The following is a 15,298-nucleotide window of genomic DNA, read 5'->3' on the forward strand; positions in this document are numbered from 1 at the left end:
GCTTCAGGCCGCCAGCTTATTTCCTGCCTTTTGGCTTTTCCAGCCATGAGAACACTGCTCCCCCCCTCCCCCCATTACCATTTTCAGTCAGCTGGAATCTCAGGCCACAGGCAGAGACACCCTTCTTTTGCAGAGCTGAAAGCTTGTTAGGCACATGGTTTGTCTTTCAAGGTACAAATATTACAGTGGCAGTAGTTTTTTAAAATGTTTTGCCATTTGGCTGGAATGGGTCATTAGCTTTTTAACCTGCAATATGTTTCCTTGCCATCTACCATTTGACCTCTACTAAGCCTGTGCAGTGTATTTCAGGTTAACTGTCCACTATCTCTTCCACAACTGCCTCTGCCTTACTGGTAAGCTGGAGAATACATATTGGAATACTGCTTTAGAAACATTTTGCATCCACAGCTTTGTTTACCAGCAAAAAAAAAAAAAGGTCAGCAAGAAGTGAATCTCTGCTTCCTTCCAAATTGGGAACCCTCATTTATATCTAGAACCCTAGCTGCAAGATAATTTGGAAAATATCACATTTAGCCTTTCCATCCCTTTAATACAGGAGTCATACTAGGAAGGAATGTAGTATAGACGCTGAACAAACCAGCCCACCATATCCATCATAGGACCTAACCTCCCTTCTCCTAAGAAAATTTAACTGGGATATTTTTATTTTTTAATTTTTTTTATCATCTATATTGGAGTATAATTGCTTTACAATGTTGTGTTAGTTTCTGCTGTATAACAAAGTGAATCAGCTATACATATACATATATCCCTTTATCTCCTCCCTCTTGCGTCCTCCTTCCACTCTCCTTATCCCACCCCTCTAGGTGGTCACAAAACACTGAGCTGATCTCCCTGTGCTATGCAGCTGCTTCCCACAAGCTATCTATTTTATGTTTGGTAGTGTATATATGTCAATGCTACTCTTCACTTCATCCCAGCTTCCCCTTCCCCCTCCCCGTGTCCTCAAGTCCATTCTCTACAAATGCATCTTTATTCCTATCCTGCCCCTAGGTTCATGAACCATTTTTCTTTTTAGATTCCATATATATATGTTAGCATATGGTATTTGTTTTTCTCTTTCTGACTTACTTCACTCTGTATGACAGACTCTAGGCCCATCCACCCCACTAAAAATAACTCATTTTCGTTTCGTTTTATGGCTGAGGAATATTCCATTGTATATATGTACCACAGCTTCTTTATCCATTCATCTGTTGATGGACACTTAGGTTGCTTCCATGTTCTGGCTATTGTAAATAGAGCTGCAATGAACACCGTGGTACATGACTCATTTTGAATTATAGTTTTCTCAGGGCATATGCCCAGTAGTGGGATTGCTGGGTCGTATGGTAGTTCTATTTTTAGTTTTTTAAGGAATCTCCATACTGTTCTCCATAGTGGCTGTATCAATTTACATTCCCACCAACAGTGCAAGAGGGTTCCCTTTTCTCCATACCCTCTCCAGCATTTATTGTTTGTAGATTTTTTTTTTTTTTTTTTTTTTTTTTTTTTTGCGGTACGTGGGCCTCTCACTGTTGTGGCCTCTCCCACCGCGGAGCACAGGCTCCGAACGCGCAGGCCCAGCGGCCATGGCCCACGGACCCAGCCGCTCCGCAGCATGTGGGATCCTCCCGGACCGGGGCACGAACCCGTGTCCCCTGCATTGGCAGGCGGACTCTCAACCACTGCGCCACCAGGGAAGCCCTGTTTGTAGATTTTTTGATGATGGCCATTCTGACCTGTGTGAGGTGATACCTCATTGTAGTTCTGATTTGCATTTCTCTAATGATTAGTGATGTTGAGCATCCTTTCATGTGTTTGTTGGCAATCTGTATATCTTCTTTGGAGAAATGTCTATTTACGTCTTCTGCCCATTTTTGAATTGGGCTGTTTGTTTTTTTTGATATTGAGCTGCATGAGCTGCTTGTATATTTCGGAGATTAATCTTTTGTCAGTTGCTTTGTTTGCAAATATTTTCTCCCATCCTGAGAGTTGTCTTTTAGTCTTGTTTATGGTTTCCTTTGCTGTGTAAAAGCTTTTAAGTTTCATTAGGTCCCATTTGTTTATTTTTGTTTTTATTTCCATTTCTCTAGGAGGTGGGTCAAAAAGGATCTTGCTGTGATTTATGTCATGGAGTGTTCTGCCTATGTTTTCCTCTAAGAGTTTTACAGTGTCTGGCCTTACATTTAGGTCTTTAATCCATTTTGAGTTTATTATTGTGTATGGTGTTAGGAAGTGTTCTAATTTCATTCTTTTACATGTAGCTGTCCAGTTTTCCCAGCACCACTTAATTGAAGAGGCTGTATTTTCTCCAACCTTTGTATACTCTTGCCTCCTTTATCAAAGGTAAGGTGACCATATGTGCATGGGTTTATCTCTGGGCTTTCTATCCTGTTCCATTGTTCTATATTCTGGTTTTGTGCCAGTACCATACTATCTTGATTACTGTAGCTTTGTAGTGTAGTATGACGTCAGGGAGCCTGATTCCTCCGGCTCCGTTTTTCTTTCTCAAGATTGCTTTGGCTATTTGGGGTCTTTTGTGTTTCCCTTACAAATTGTGAAATTTTTTGTTCTAGTTCTGTGAAAAATTCCAGTGGTAGTTTGATAGGGATTGCACTGAATCTGTAGATTTCTTTGGGTAGTATAGTCATTTTCACAATGTTGATTCTTCCAATCCAAGAACATGGTATATCTCTCCATCTGTTTGTATCATCTTTAATTTCTTTCATCAGAGTCTTATAGTTTTCTGCATACAGCTCTTTTGTCTCCTTAGGTAGGTTTATTCCTAGGTATTTTATTCTTTTTGTTGCAATGGTAAATGGGATTGTTTCCTTAATTTCTCTTTCAGATTTTTCATCATTAGTGTATAGGAATGCAAGAGATTTCTGTGCATTAATTTTGTATCCTGCTACTTTACCAAATTAATTGATTAGCTCTGGTAGTTTTCTGGTAGCATCTTTAGGATTCTCTATGTATAGTACATGTCATCTGCAAACAGTGACAGTTTTACGTCTTCTTTTCTGATTTGGATTCCTTTTATTTCTTTTTCTTCTCTGCTTGCTGTGGCTAAAATTTCCAAAACTATGTTGAATAATAGTGGTGAGAGTGGGCAACCTTGTCTTGTTCCTGATCTTAGAGGAAATGGTTTCAGTTTTACACCGTTGAGAACAATGTTGGCTGTGGGTTTGTCATATATGGCCTTTATTATGTTAAGGTAGGTTCTCTCTTTGCCTACTTTCTGCAGGGTTTTTATCATAAATGGGTGTTGAATTTTGTTGAAAGCTTTTTCTGCATCTGTTGAGATGATCATATGGTTTTTATTCTTCAATTTGTTAATATGGTATATCACATTGATTGATTTGCGAATGTTGAAGAACCCTTGCATTCCTGGGATAAACCCCACTTGATCATGGTGTGTGATCCTTTTAATGTGCTGTTGGATTCTGTTTGCTAGTATTTTGTTGAGGATTTTTGCATCTATGTTCATCAGTGATATTGGCCTGTAGTTTTCTTTCTTTGTGACATCTTTGTCTGGTTTTGGTATCAGTGTGATGGTGGCCTTGTAGAATGAGTTTGGGAGTGTTCCTCCCTCTGCTATATTTTGGAAGAGTTTGAGAAGGATAGGTGTTAGCTCTTCTCTAAATGTTTGATAGAATTCTCCTGTGAAGCCCTCTGGTCCTGTGCTTTTGTTTGTTGGAAGATTTTTTAATCACAGTTTCAATTTCAGTGCTTGTGATTGGTTTGTTTATATTTTCTATTTCTACCTGGTTCAGTCTTGGAAGGTTGTACTTTTCTAAGAATTTGTCCATTTCTTCCAGGTTGTCTCTTTTATTGGCATATAGTTGCTTTTAGTAATGTCTCACAATCCTTTGTATTTCTGCAGTGTCAGCTGTTACTTTTCCTTTTTCATTTCTATTTCTGTTGATTTGAGTCTTGTCCCTTTTTTTCTTGATGAGTCTGGCTAATGGTTTATCAATTTTGTTTATCTTATCAAGGAACCAGGTTTTAGTTTTATTGATTTTTGCTCTTGTTTCCTTCTTTCTTTTTCATTTGTTTCTGATCTGATCTTTATGATTTCTTTCCTTCTGCTAACTTTGGGGTTTTCTTGTTCTTCTTTCTCTAATTGCTTTAGGTGTAAGGTTAGGTATTTTTTTTTTGAGGTGTTTCTTGAGGTAGGATTGTATTGCTGTAAACTTCCCTCTTAGAACTGCTTTTGCTGCATCCCATAGGTTTTGGGTCATCGTGTTTCCATTGTCATTTGTTTCTAGGTATTTTTTGATTGCCTCTTTGATTTCTTCAGTGATTTCTTGGTTATTTAGTAGTGTATTGTTTAGCCTCCATGTGTTTGTATTTTTTACAGGTTTTTTTTTCCTGTAATTGATATCTAGTCTCATAGCATTGTGGTCGGAAAAGATACTTGATACGATTTCAATTTTCTTAAATTTACCAAGGCTTGATTTGTGACCCAAGGTATGGTCTATCCTGGAGAATGTTCCATGAGCACTTGAGAAGAAAGTGTATTGTCTTGTTTTTGGATGGAATGTCCTATAAATATCAATTAAGTCCATTTTGTTTAATGTGTCATTTAAAGCTTGTGTTTCCTTATTTATTTTCATTTTGGATGATCTGTCCATTGGTGAAAGTGGGGTGTTAAAATCCCCTTCTATTATTGTGTTTCTGTCGATTTCTTCTTTTATGGCTGTTAGCACTTGCCTTATGTATTGAGTTGCTCCTATGTTGGGTGCATAAATATTTACAATTGTTATATCTTCTTCTTGGATTGATCCCTTGGTCATTATGTAGTGTCCTTCCTTGTCTCTTGTAACGTTCTTTATTTTAAAGTCTATTTTGTCTGATATGAGAATTACTACTCCAGCTTTCTTTTGATTTCCATTTGCATGGATATCTTTTTCCATACCCTCACTTTCAGTCTGTATGTGTCCCTAGGTCTGAAGTGGGTCTCCTGTAGACAGCATATGTCCAGGTCTTGTTTTTGTATCCATTCAGCCAGTCTGTGTCTTTTGGTTGGAGCATTTAATCCATTTACATTTAAGGTAATTATCGATAGGTATGTTCCTATTACCATTTTCTTAATTGTTTTGGGTTTGTTTTTGTAGGTCTTTTCCTTTTCTTGTGTTTCCTGCCTAGGGAAGTTCCTTTAGCATTTGTTATAAAGCTGATTTGGTGGTGCTGAATTCTCTTACCTTTTGATTGTTTGTAAAGGTTTTAATTTCTCCATCGAATCTGAATGAGATCCTTGCTGGGTTGAACAATCTTGGTTGTAGGTTTTTCCCTTTCATCACTTTATATATGTCTTGCCAGTCCCTTCTGGCTTGCAGAGTTTCTGCTGAAAGATCTGCTGTTAACCTTATGGGGATTCCCTTGCATGTTATTTGCTGCTTTTCCCTTGCTGCTTTTAATATTTTTTCTTTGTATTTAATTATTGATCGTTTGATTAATATGTGTCTCGGTGTGTTTCTCTTTGGGTTTATCCTGTATGGGACTCTCTGCGCTTCCTGGACTTGATTGACTATTTCCTGTCCCGTGTTAGGGAAGTTTTCGACTATATCTCTTAAAATATTTTCTCAGACCCTTTCTTTTCTTCTTCTGGGACCCCTGTAATTCGAATGCTGGTGCGTTTAGTGTTGTCCCAGAGGTCTCTGAGACTGTCCTAAATTCTTTTCATTCTTTTTTCCTTATTCTGCTCCCTGGCAGTTATTTCCACCATTGTATCTTCCAGCTCAGTTATCCATTCTTTTGCCTCAGTTATTCTGCTATTGATTCCTTCTAGAGTATTTTTAATTTCAGTAATTGTGTTGTTCATCACCATTTGTTTGCTCTTTAGTTCTTCTAGACCCTTGTTAAATGTTTCTTGTGTTTTCTCCATTCTGTTTCTGAGATTTTGGATCATCTTCATTATCATTTCTCTGGATTCTTTGTCAGGTAGTTTGCCTATTTCATCTTATTTGGTCTTGTAGGTTTTTACCTTGTTTTTTCGTCTGTAACATACTTTTGTCGTTTCTTTCTTTTTTTTTTTTTTTTGATGGGTGGGGCTGTATTCTTGTCTTACTGGTTGTTTGGCCTGAGGCATCCAGCACTGGAGTTTTCAGGCAGTTGGATAGAGCCGGGTCTTGGTGCTGAGAGTAGGACCTCCAGGAGGCCTCACTCCAGTTAATATTACCTGGGGCTGAGGTTCTCTGTTAGTCCAGCAATTTGGACTAGCAGCTCCCACCACAGGAGCTCAGGCCCAACCTCTGGCCTGGGAACCGAGATCCCGCAAGCTTCATGGCATGGCAGAAAAGAAACAAACAAACAAAAAAAAGGTGTAGTACAATATGAAAGAATAAAAAATAAAATTAGAAAGATAAAATATATATTAGGAAAAATAAAAATATAATTGAAACAACAGCAACAAGGTAAAATAAAACCACAACAGAAAAAAGAAAAATAAAGTGGGGGGTGGGGCAGGGAGAAACAAGCCAAAAGGAGAGGACAATAACAAAGTATAAAGAATAAAATAGGGCTTCCCTGGTGGCGCAGTGGTTGAGAGTCCACCTGCCGATGCAGGGGACACGGGTTCGTGCCCCAGTCCAGGAAGATCCCACGTGCCGCTGAGCCTGTGCGTCCAGAGCCTGTGCTCCGCAACAGGAGAGGCCACAACAGTGAGAGGCCCACGTACCGCAAAAAAAAAAAAAAGAAAGAAAGAAAGAAAATTAGAAAAATAAAAGATTTATTAGGAAAAATATAAATGAATCAACAGCGAGTCAGCAAGGTAAAATAGAACCCCAATCTAAATGAGGAAAAAAGCCTTGGCTATGGGGATGGAGTTTAGTCAGGGGCAGGGTTTAGGGTGGGGCGGGACCTAGGCGGGTGGTGGGGGGCGACGTTGAAGCGTGGGGTGGGGCCTCTGCTTAGGACCTGCTCGGAAGGGGAGGGGCAGCCGTGGAAAGGGGGGCCTCTGGAGTGTGGAGTTCCAGGGTTTGGAGGTAGAGCCCTGGGTGAGGGTGCCGGGCGGGGGGGCTTGGGCCCAGCACGTTGGAGGGGGTCTCCAAGTGTAGAGGTGGGGCCCTGGGTTGGGGTGTAGGGGCAGGGCTTGGGTTCTGTGGGGCAGGAGGGAGGTTCTGAGGGCAGAACATTAGGCCCAGGAGCCCAACAGGCTCCCCGGTGCCTAAGTGGACAGGGAAAGCGCTGGCCCCGTTCCTTTCTGTTCCTTCGTGCCCCTCCCCCACCATCTCCCCCAGGGAACCCCCCATTGCTGCTGGACCCCTAACCATGGGTGGGTCTGGCTGGGTGTAGGAACTCCTCCCCTCCCCCAGCACCCCCTCAGGGTCCAGCCTTTACTTTTGCTCCCCATTCCCTCCCTCCCCCTCCCTCAGGACCTGCACGGCTGGAGGGGGCCTAGGTGGGCAGAGGATCAGGCCCGATCTCAGCAGGTTCCTGGGGTCCCAAGTGGGCAGGGGACACCTGGCCACACTCCCTTTTGATCCTCTGGTCCCCCAACTTACCCCTTCGGGTGTGGGATCCCTTCCCCTTCCCCAGCCGCCCCTCAACGTTGCCAGTCCCCTCCCACCTCCACTTCTTCTCTCCCTTCACACCCCCCCACGCCCCATTTCCTACCTGGTTGCTGACAGTTCTTCCCTTCCCCTTAGGTGTCCGTGGTCCCGTACCGGTGCCTGGTAGGTCCCCTAGTTGTGTGGAGACATGAATTCCACATCCTCCTAGTCCGCCATCTTGACTCCACCCGCAACTGGGATGTTTTTAGTATACGGTGTAATACTGTTATTTTAATGATTTTCAGAATCGGAAATCAGACTCGTTTATGTCTTAAAACTAACTCAGAGAGTCACGTGCTGTGTTAAAATTTTAATTTTAAATCAAGCAAAGTTTTGGAAACTATTCTAATCACATCCTTTCCCTATTTAAAACCTTTTTGAAATGGCTTGGTTTAATACCAATTTCCTTGATTATTGGTCAATTTTACTATCTTCTAATCTTGGTCTTTTGTATTCTCCCTCCAGAAGTCACCTTTGAGTCCTCCTAGTCTGGAAGGACTGGGGATGGTCTGAAAGAAAAGGAAGGAAGAGTGAGGTTCCCAGGCCCAACTTCTGGTCCTCTGGCCCTTGCCCTAGAATCTGACCACTTTCATTTCTTCAAGGCTAGATTCCGTATATATCTTCAAAGTTAGTTCCTTTATCTTGGAGCCTGACTACCCCCTGGAGACTGAAGTGGGAAGGACAACATAACCTCACACTCAGGCTGAGCAGCAACAGGACAAAGTTTAGAAAATGATGGACTCCATATCTAACGTGGGTATTAAGCAAGATAAATACTGATACCAGTGTTGTCATTTTGCTCTGTTATTGTAATTTCTAATTAAGATGTTTTGAGAGTAAAAATTCTCTAGTCACCTTAGGAGACTAGTTCTGATATTGCTTATTCATAGCTGTTGGATTTTTTCATCATAGATTAATTGCAGAAATTTTGAGTCATTTATCCTATCTTGAATCCTTCTACTCCTAGAGGGAAGAGTACCTGAAAATAAGAACTAATTATTTAAAGGACTAATATTTCTGCCTCTTTGCATTATTTGTAGTGCATCTAAACCATTTTTTGGTAACTTTCTTAGAGGGACAGTGTTGTTCTCAAGGGACTTTTTTACTCTATGAACTCTCCATCCATGGTAACCCTTTTCTGTAGTTGAATTCCTTTTGATATTTGTTGAAATTCATTCTTTTTTCCCTTGTTCATGACTGGGGAAAGTAACTGTTCAGAACTGGGAAAGCCCCTCTTGTCTTGACTTCTTTCCCTCCTTCATCCTTCTCAGTAAATTATTAAATGTTAACCCTTTGTTGGCAGTGTGTTCAGCTTGGCAGGTTTAGCTTCCCCTGACCCCCAGCGCTAAATCAGTCAAATGAATGTGAGATGGCTTTCACATAATCTCCCACATTTAAAAGAAAGTTACAAAAAAATCCTCTCTTGCTTGAAAGATTCTCCTTTCTTTATATTTTTAAAGGTTATTTTACATCTCTAAAGAACAGTAAGGCATGTTTTATAAGTAACGTTTGTAGATTCTTTCCTACTTGCAATAGTGATTTGACTAATGGAAGGAAATTGTTTTCGTCTGTGTATGTATACATTGACAGTATTTGCTATTTTGACAATGGAGCTTGCTGTCTGGAAAAATGATACATATAAAATTGTAGGTATTGTTGTGTCATCTTATTTTTCCTTAAAATGCATTTTCAGTTACCCGTAGTACATAAAGCTTTACAGTTGTATTTTGTAATTTACTTCTGAATAGCAGCTGAGATCAGAAGCATAGCAAAATTCCTGCTTTTATCAGTATCTGTAATAGAAAGGAAATTTATTAATGGAGATATTAAATCTGAACCTATTGACATACAAGATTGACCATTAAGTCCAAAGCTAGTTTATTACCACATATGCAAGAATAAATTTGTTTAAAATGAATTGTACAAATTTTTCTTGAGGGACAAGTCTTTGCTTTTTTTCTGTCTGGGTCATGTTGTTTCTACTATTTTGGCTTCATCATGTATCCTCAGAGCTCCAATATAGATTTTAACATTTTAAAAAATATGTAAACATCACAAAAGGTAGTAAATTAGTCTCTCTCTCTTTTATGTATTTTTATTGCATTTATTAGAATGCAGGTTCCTTTGTCTCAAGCTATGATACACAGTTCTTAAATTACTTTTAATTACTTATGTAGCTATATTAATAGCTTTCTTTTTTTTAATTTATTTATTTTTATTTTTTTTTTATTTTTTTATTTTTTGGTTGTGTTGGGTCTTCGTTGCTGCACGCAGGCTTTCTCTAGTGGCGGCTAGTGGGGACTAGTCTTCTCACTGCGGTGGCTTTTCGTTGTGGAGTATGGCCTCTAGGCGCATGGGCTTCAGTAGTTGCAGCACACGGGCTCAGTAGTTGTGGCTCGCGGGCTCTAGAGTGCAGGCTCAGTAGTTGTGGCGCACAGGCTTAGTTGCTCCGCGGCATGTGGGATCTTCCCGGACCAGGGCTCGAACCCGTGTCCCCTGCCTTGACTGGCGGATTCTTTAACCACTGCGCCACCAGGGAAGCCCTACAGCTTTCATTTTTTGAAAACATTGTGGAAAGGGAGCTAGACTAGTAATCAAGAGACTAAGATTGATTAGCAATGATGTCTTGAGTGAATCACTTAATTTCTCTAAAGCTTGTTTCCCATCTGTTATAAAGGAGTTATACCAGATCATCCTTTAGTATTAAATTTTTCTTGAATCTGGTAGGTTGGTTTACTAAATGACAGTAGGCCCCTAGGGGCTTCCATTAATTAGGAAATACAGGAAGAGATTCTGCTCATTTCCTGTCTGCTTTTATTTTTTTATTTATTTTATTTTATTTTATTTATTTATTTTTGGCTGCATTGGGTCTTCGCTGCTATTTGGGGGCTATTCGGGGGCTATTCTGTTGCCAAGAGCGGGCTTCTCATTGCGGTGGCTTCTTTTGTTGCGGAGCATGGGCTCTAGGTGCACGGGCTTCAGTAGTTGTGGCACATGGGCTCAGTAGTTGTGGCACATGGGCTTAGTTGCTCTGTGGCATGTGGGATCTTCCCGGACCAGGGCTCAAACCCATGTTCCCTGCATTGGCAGGCGGATTCTTAACCCCCATGCCACCAGGGAAGCCCTCCAATCTATTTTTAGATCAAAAACCTTGGCTCAATTTTAGTTTTCCTGGTTCTCTACCAGGTGTTCTCTGAGTTCCCAGGAGCAAATCATGCCTTAAGGAGTTAGGAGAAAAGGCCCAAAGCTCAGTGTACTCCACAGGGCTATAGTGTTAGTGTACTGACTTCATTGCCTCTGGATTTTTAGAGTATTGCTATCACATGTATTGTTACTCCCACTACAGAAGATCGAATGCCTATTCATCTTTATTTGAAATATTTGAGGACATCCTTTATTTTTAAATCCACTTTGTAATTTATTTTGCTGACAGAATCTGGCCAACTATATCCTGTTGTGGGATTTTGCTGATAAATCCACAATCGTTAACCTCATATCTCTTTAACACGTTTATTAAAGTGGATTTTCTACTTTAGTATATATTTTGCCATGTTCTTTTGGTTTTACTTTTCCTTGCAGAATCTCCCTGATGATAGGGAATAATGAATCATTTTGAGATAAAGACCTCCCCTCTGTCTCTTAACAGAACCACAAATTCTGTCTCCACCTTTTTTATTATTATTATTATTTGGAATAAGGAAAAAAGAAAATAAGGTTGGGTGTGATCTAATAATGTCCAAACCTCATTTTAATGTTTACTGCACGCTCTTCTCACACCCAACATTTTGCCAGTGTGTTTAACCTGGCTCTAATTTTTTTTCTAACGCAGTTAAAAATGATAGTTTTCCTTTCTCATCTTGCTTCTGCTGTACATTCAGTAAGTGCCCAATATATGCCAGTTGATGAACCTTATACTGAATAACATTAAGGGTAGCCTAAGAACTAGAGAGAGCTCAATCAGGATCACTTTCTTCTCTTTCCTTAGTTAAGACCAAGTCACTATTGCTCTTTGTTTTTAATCAGTTGAACCTATAAGCTGTGTGAGTTTTCTCCCTTTGCATCTCTTCATCTTTCTTTTGATGAATATGTTTTGTTTTGGACTAGATGCTATTGTACTTAAGTATATTTGTACTATTATATAGGAAAAAATGTAAAGTTAATGTTTTTAAAGCTTTTTGTTGTTTATAACATTTCATGAAAGATTAATTGGATAGGATGAATTTCTATTGGAAAATATCAGAAGCCTGCAGCCAGGAAAATTTATGAATATATGTCTTATCTGCTGTTGGTTTTTTAAAAAAACCTAAGTAAATGTAAATATTAAGTAATATTCTCTAATGGTATTTTTTAAACACCACTATCCCTATTACTACTTCTGCAGTTATGGAGTAATACTGAGTGGCACTGAAGAAATTATGTTCAGGTTTTTTCAAAGAACTGCTTCTGATAGGAAAATGCTTAGTAATGATGAAGACACGCCCTCCAGTACAGTGGCCATTTTGTACGGTAGTGCTGGAGAAACAAGTGGGAACCATCAAAGAAAGAAGTGTATGGATCAAAGGAATATGGTCAAGAGGCAGTAAATTTTTCCTCTAGGTCAAGTGGAGAAATTAGAACTATGCTGCCTGTGAGTAGTTTAATTCATTGGACCAATTTTAAAGAACCCTTTTAGCTTACTTAATCTTTTTAAGTTTTATGATTAGATTTTGCTTTGCTGATAATGAGGAACAATTAAATTAACACATGGATTTGGGGCTTTTGGAATAGTAATTTAGAAGTTATACTGAAATGTGTATACTCCAAAAAGTATTTCCTGTTATTTTATAATATCTTTAATTTTGCAAGGTACTTTTCTATGATATTATTCAAGGTTTAAGGTGGGGGGGCAATAAATAGTTATTTTTAAATTATACTTTGTGATTGTCTACTGATTAAAGATAAGTGAAAGGTCTATAGAAATTCTGTATATTGGCATTATAATTAATAGTAGTGGAGAAATTTATTTCCCTTTGTAGGGTTTTGTTAACTGTGACGGTTTTAGCTCTTTATATACCAAAAGCTTCTTCATTAAAAATAGAGAAAATAGCTACCTTGTGTAATTTGGTAATGACAGTCTTGTCTTCCTCATCAGCTTATTTTGTGGGGTTCTGCAGTTAGCTGGGAAGAAATAAGGAAATCATAGCAACTGACAACGGGAGTTCATCCTTTTCAATCATATTTTCCAAAAAAAATGCTGTTCTATATTGATAATCACATTTAGACCTACAGCTTTAAGCAATATTCAGATAAAAGACTTTTAAAATATTTTAATAGCTAATAAATAATTGTTTTCAGGCAAATATTCTCCATCAGATTCCTTTTACAGATATCTTTTTCCTTAAAGATTTTGTTTTGAATAAAAGATCTTTTAGAGGTTCTACTGGTATGATAGAAACTTTTTAAAGTATGTAACTTAAATTATAGTAGTTTTTTCCTGAAGAAACTAAAAATTGATACAGACTTTTAAAATAAAGTTACCTGTAAGTAATTTGATAAATTCTATTAACAAGGGAATGGAAATTAAAGGCTTCTAAGCACAGATTTATATCATTGTAAAGTCTTCATTAACAGTTACTTCTACATCACACAATTTCAGGTTTCTATGCCAATGCTTCCTGCCTCCTACTACCTTCTGTTTGTAGCTAACTATTTTCCTATTGCTTTTTGTGTTTAATATAGACTTGCAGAGATCACATAACATCTGATAGTAGTTAGCATTTTGCTTTGATATAGTACTGATGCTGTAAATAAAGGAACTGTGTAATAGTCAAGTAGATCATTAGTGTTGATATAGAAAAGTGCTCGGGATCATTCTATTCATTTGCTAAATTAAGAATTCAGCATCTTTTTAATCAGACCTTACGTTGGGCACCTTTTTCCACACAAATAACACACATGAATATATTGTCATTGTAATAACACTCTACTCTTTCAAACCACTTTTAAGTCCAGCTCATTGGATTTTTAAACAAGATTCTTTGTAGCCAGCTTCTAGGCTTGTGTAATCTGAGGCAAATGCATATGAATTATAGCTCATCTGAAAGAGAAATGATTGGTAATAAATGTAGATATTATCGGGAGACTTATCCTGACCTGTTTTGAATTTTCTAACTTAATCTGTTAAGTAATTTAAAAATTACAAGTTCTGTTTCTGGTTAAAAAATATGCAAACTATACAAAATACTATATTAGACCAAGTTAATGAACTTATTTACTTTAAGTTATTTGCAATGTAGTGGAGTAAATAACAGCTTTAACTCTGTCAGGCTGCCTAGGTTCAAATCCTAGCTCTACCATTTACTGTTTCTGTGACCTTGGCCAAGTTACTTGGTCTCTCTGTGCCTCAGTTTCCTCTTATCTTAAATGAGTTCTGCCATAAAAGGTTATTGTAAAGATGAGAGTTAGTACATAAAAATGCTTAGAACAATGCCTGGCAGTGTGGTTACTCAGTAAATGTTTAGTGCTGCTGTTCGGGGAGGAATTTTTGGGGAGGGAATCAACAAACAGATGAGAGTCTACACTGATCATCCTCTTTTGAGAAAAAAGTGCAGCTGGTAGCATCAAACAGAATTAGCAGCCTCCACTGACATTTCCAAACCAGAGGTAAACACTGCTTTAGCCTGAGAAATGGGCAGAGGGAGCAAGTCAAGGGCTATTTCCAGATGTCCACTACCTATGGCCCCCATAGCCTGTGGGAAACTGGAACCCTGGAATGAGTAAACAGAAAAATCATGGAGCCTATAGATCATAAGAATACCAATTCTGTGAAGGTTTGGAGGAGCTGCCATTTTCTAAAATATACTCACAGGAAAAACCAGATTTGTTTTCCAGATTTAAGAGACTGTAGTTCTGTGAAACTTAGAGCCACCAGTGAAAGGGGAATAATTTGAGATGAGGACAGCCTCAAGAGAGGGGGGGAAATATATAAGTGAATTAAAAATTGTACCATGCAGGGTCTGCATTTTAGACCTTACAGAATATAAAATCTGACATATATTAGCCATCTCTTTACTTTCTGTATTCTGATGCATTTAACAACTTGGAGCCTTGCTGACCTTGGAGGGATTGCTCCTCCCAGGTTACTAAATGATAGTACACTACTCACCTGGCTACTATCTATCTGCCTAATCATACCGGGGTCAGGTACCAGACCCTACTAGGGACAGGCCCTATGCTCCAGAGACTGCTGAAATCATCCATTTCGCCAGCCTTAAGCCTGCTTACCTTGCCTTGCCCATTCGCCCATTCCTTCCCACAGAAAGCACAATAAAGGCTCTCTCCCATAATTTCCCTCCTCTCCCTCCTGACTGACCCTGGTGCTGCCCACATGCCCATCCCTCCCTTGTGGCACAACCTGCTCCCTTCTCTTGGGATCTGTGAATATAACAAACTGTCTTTCCAATGGCAGTTGTCTGCTGATCTGTTGGCCTCACCACACCTGTACAATAAAACCTATATTTTAGGGGCTTCTCTGGTGGCACAGTGGTTAAGAATCCACCTGCCAATGCAGGGGATATGGGTTTGAGCCCTGGTCTAGGAAGATCCCACATGCTGCGAAGCAACTAAGCCCGTGGGCCACAACTACTGAGCCTGCGTGCCACAACTACTGAAACCCGTGCTCTGCAAGAAGAGAAACCCACACACCACAACGAAGAGTAGCCCCCCACTCGCCGCAACCAGAGAAAAGCCTGCACACAACAATG

The 15,298-nt window shown here is 39.3% G+C and overlaps 1 protein-coding gene across 11 annotated transcripts in view; it reads left to right on the plus strand.

Annotated features, from left to right (window-relative positions):
• Window positions 1-15,298, plus strand: part of VEZT (vezatin, adherens junctions transmembrane protein) — a 72,680-nt gene that overhangs the window by 10,050 nt on the left and 47,332 nt on the right. The window contains exons 1-2 of one of the 11 annotated variants that reach the window (XM_033427698.2): window positions 8,159-8,309; window positions 11,938-12,183. The exons of 9 other annotated variants lie outside the window; for them this stretch is intronic. In XM_033427698.2, coding sequence (XP_033283589.2) covers window positions 12,175-12,183 — 9 coding nt within the window. In that variant the 5' untranslated portion in view covers window positions 8,159-8,309; window positions 11,938-12,174. Of the gene's footprint in view, window positions 1-8,158; window positions 8,310-11,937; window positions 12,184-15,298 lie in introns of those variants that run through there. One more of the 11 variants, XM_033427697.2, reaches the window with a different exon arrangement.

The sequence above is a fragment of the Orcinus orca genome, chromosome 11 (assembly GCF_937001465.1).
Source record: "Orcinus orca chromosome 11, mOrcOrc1.1, whole genome shotgun sequence".
Taxonomy (NCBI): domain Eukaryota; kingdom Metazoa; phylum Chordata; class Mammalia; order Artiodactyla; family Delphinidae; genus Orcinus; species Orcinus orca.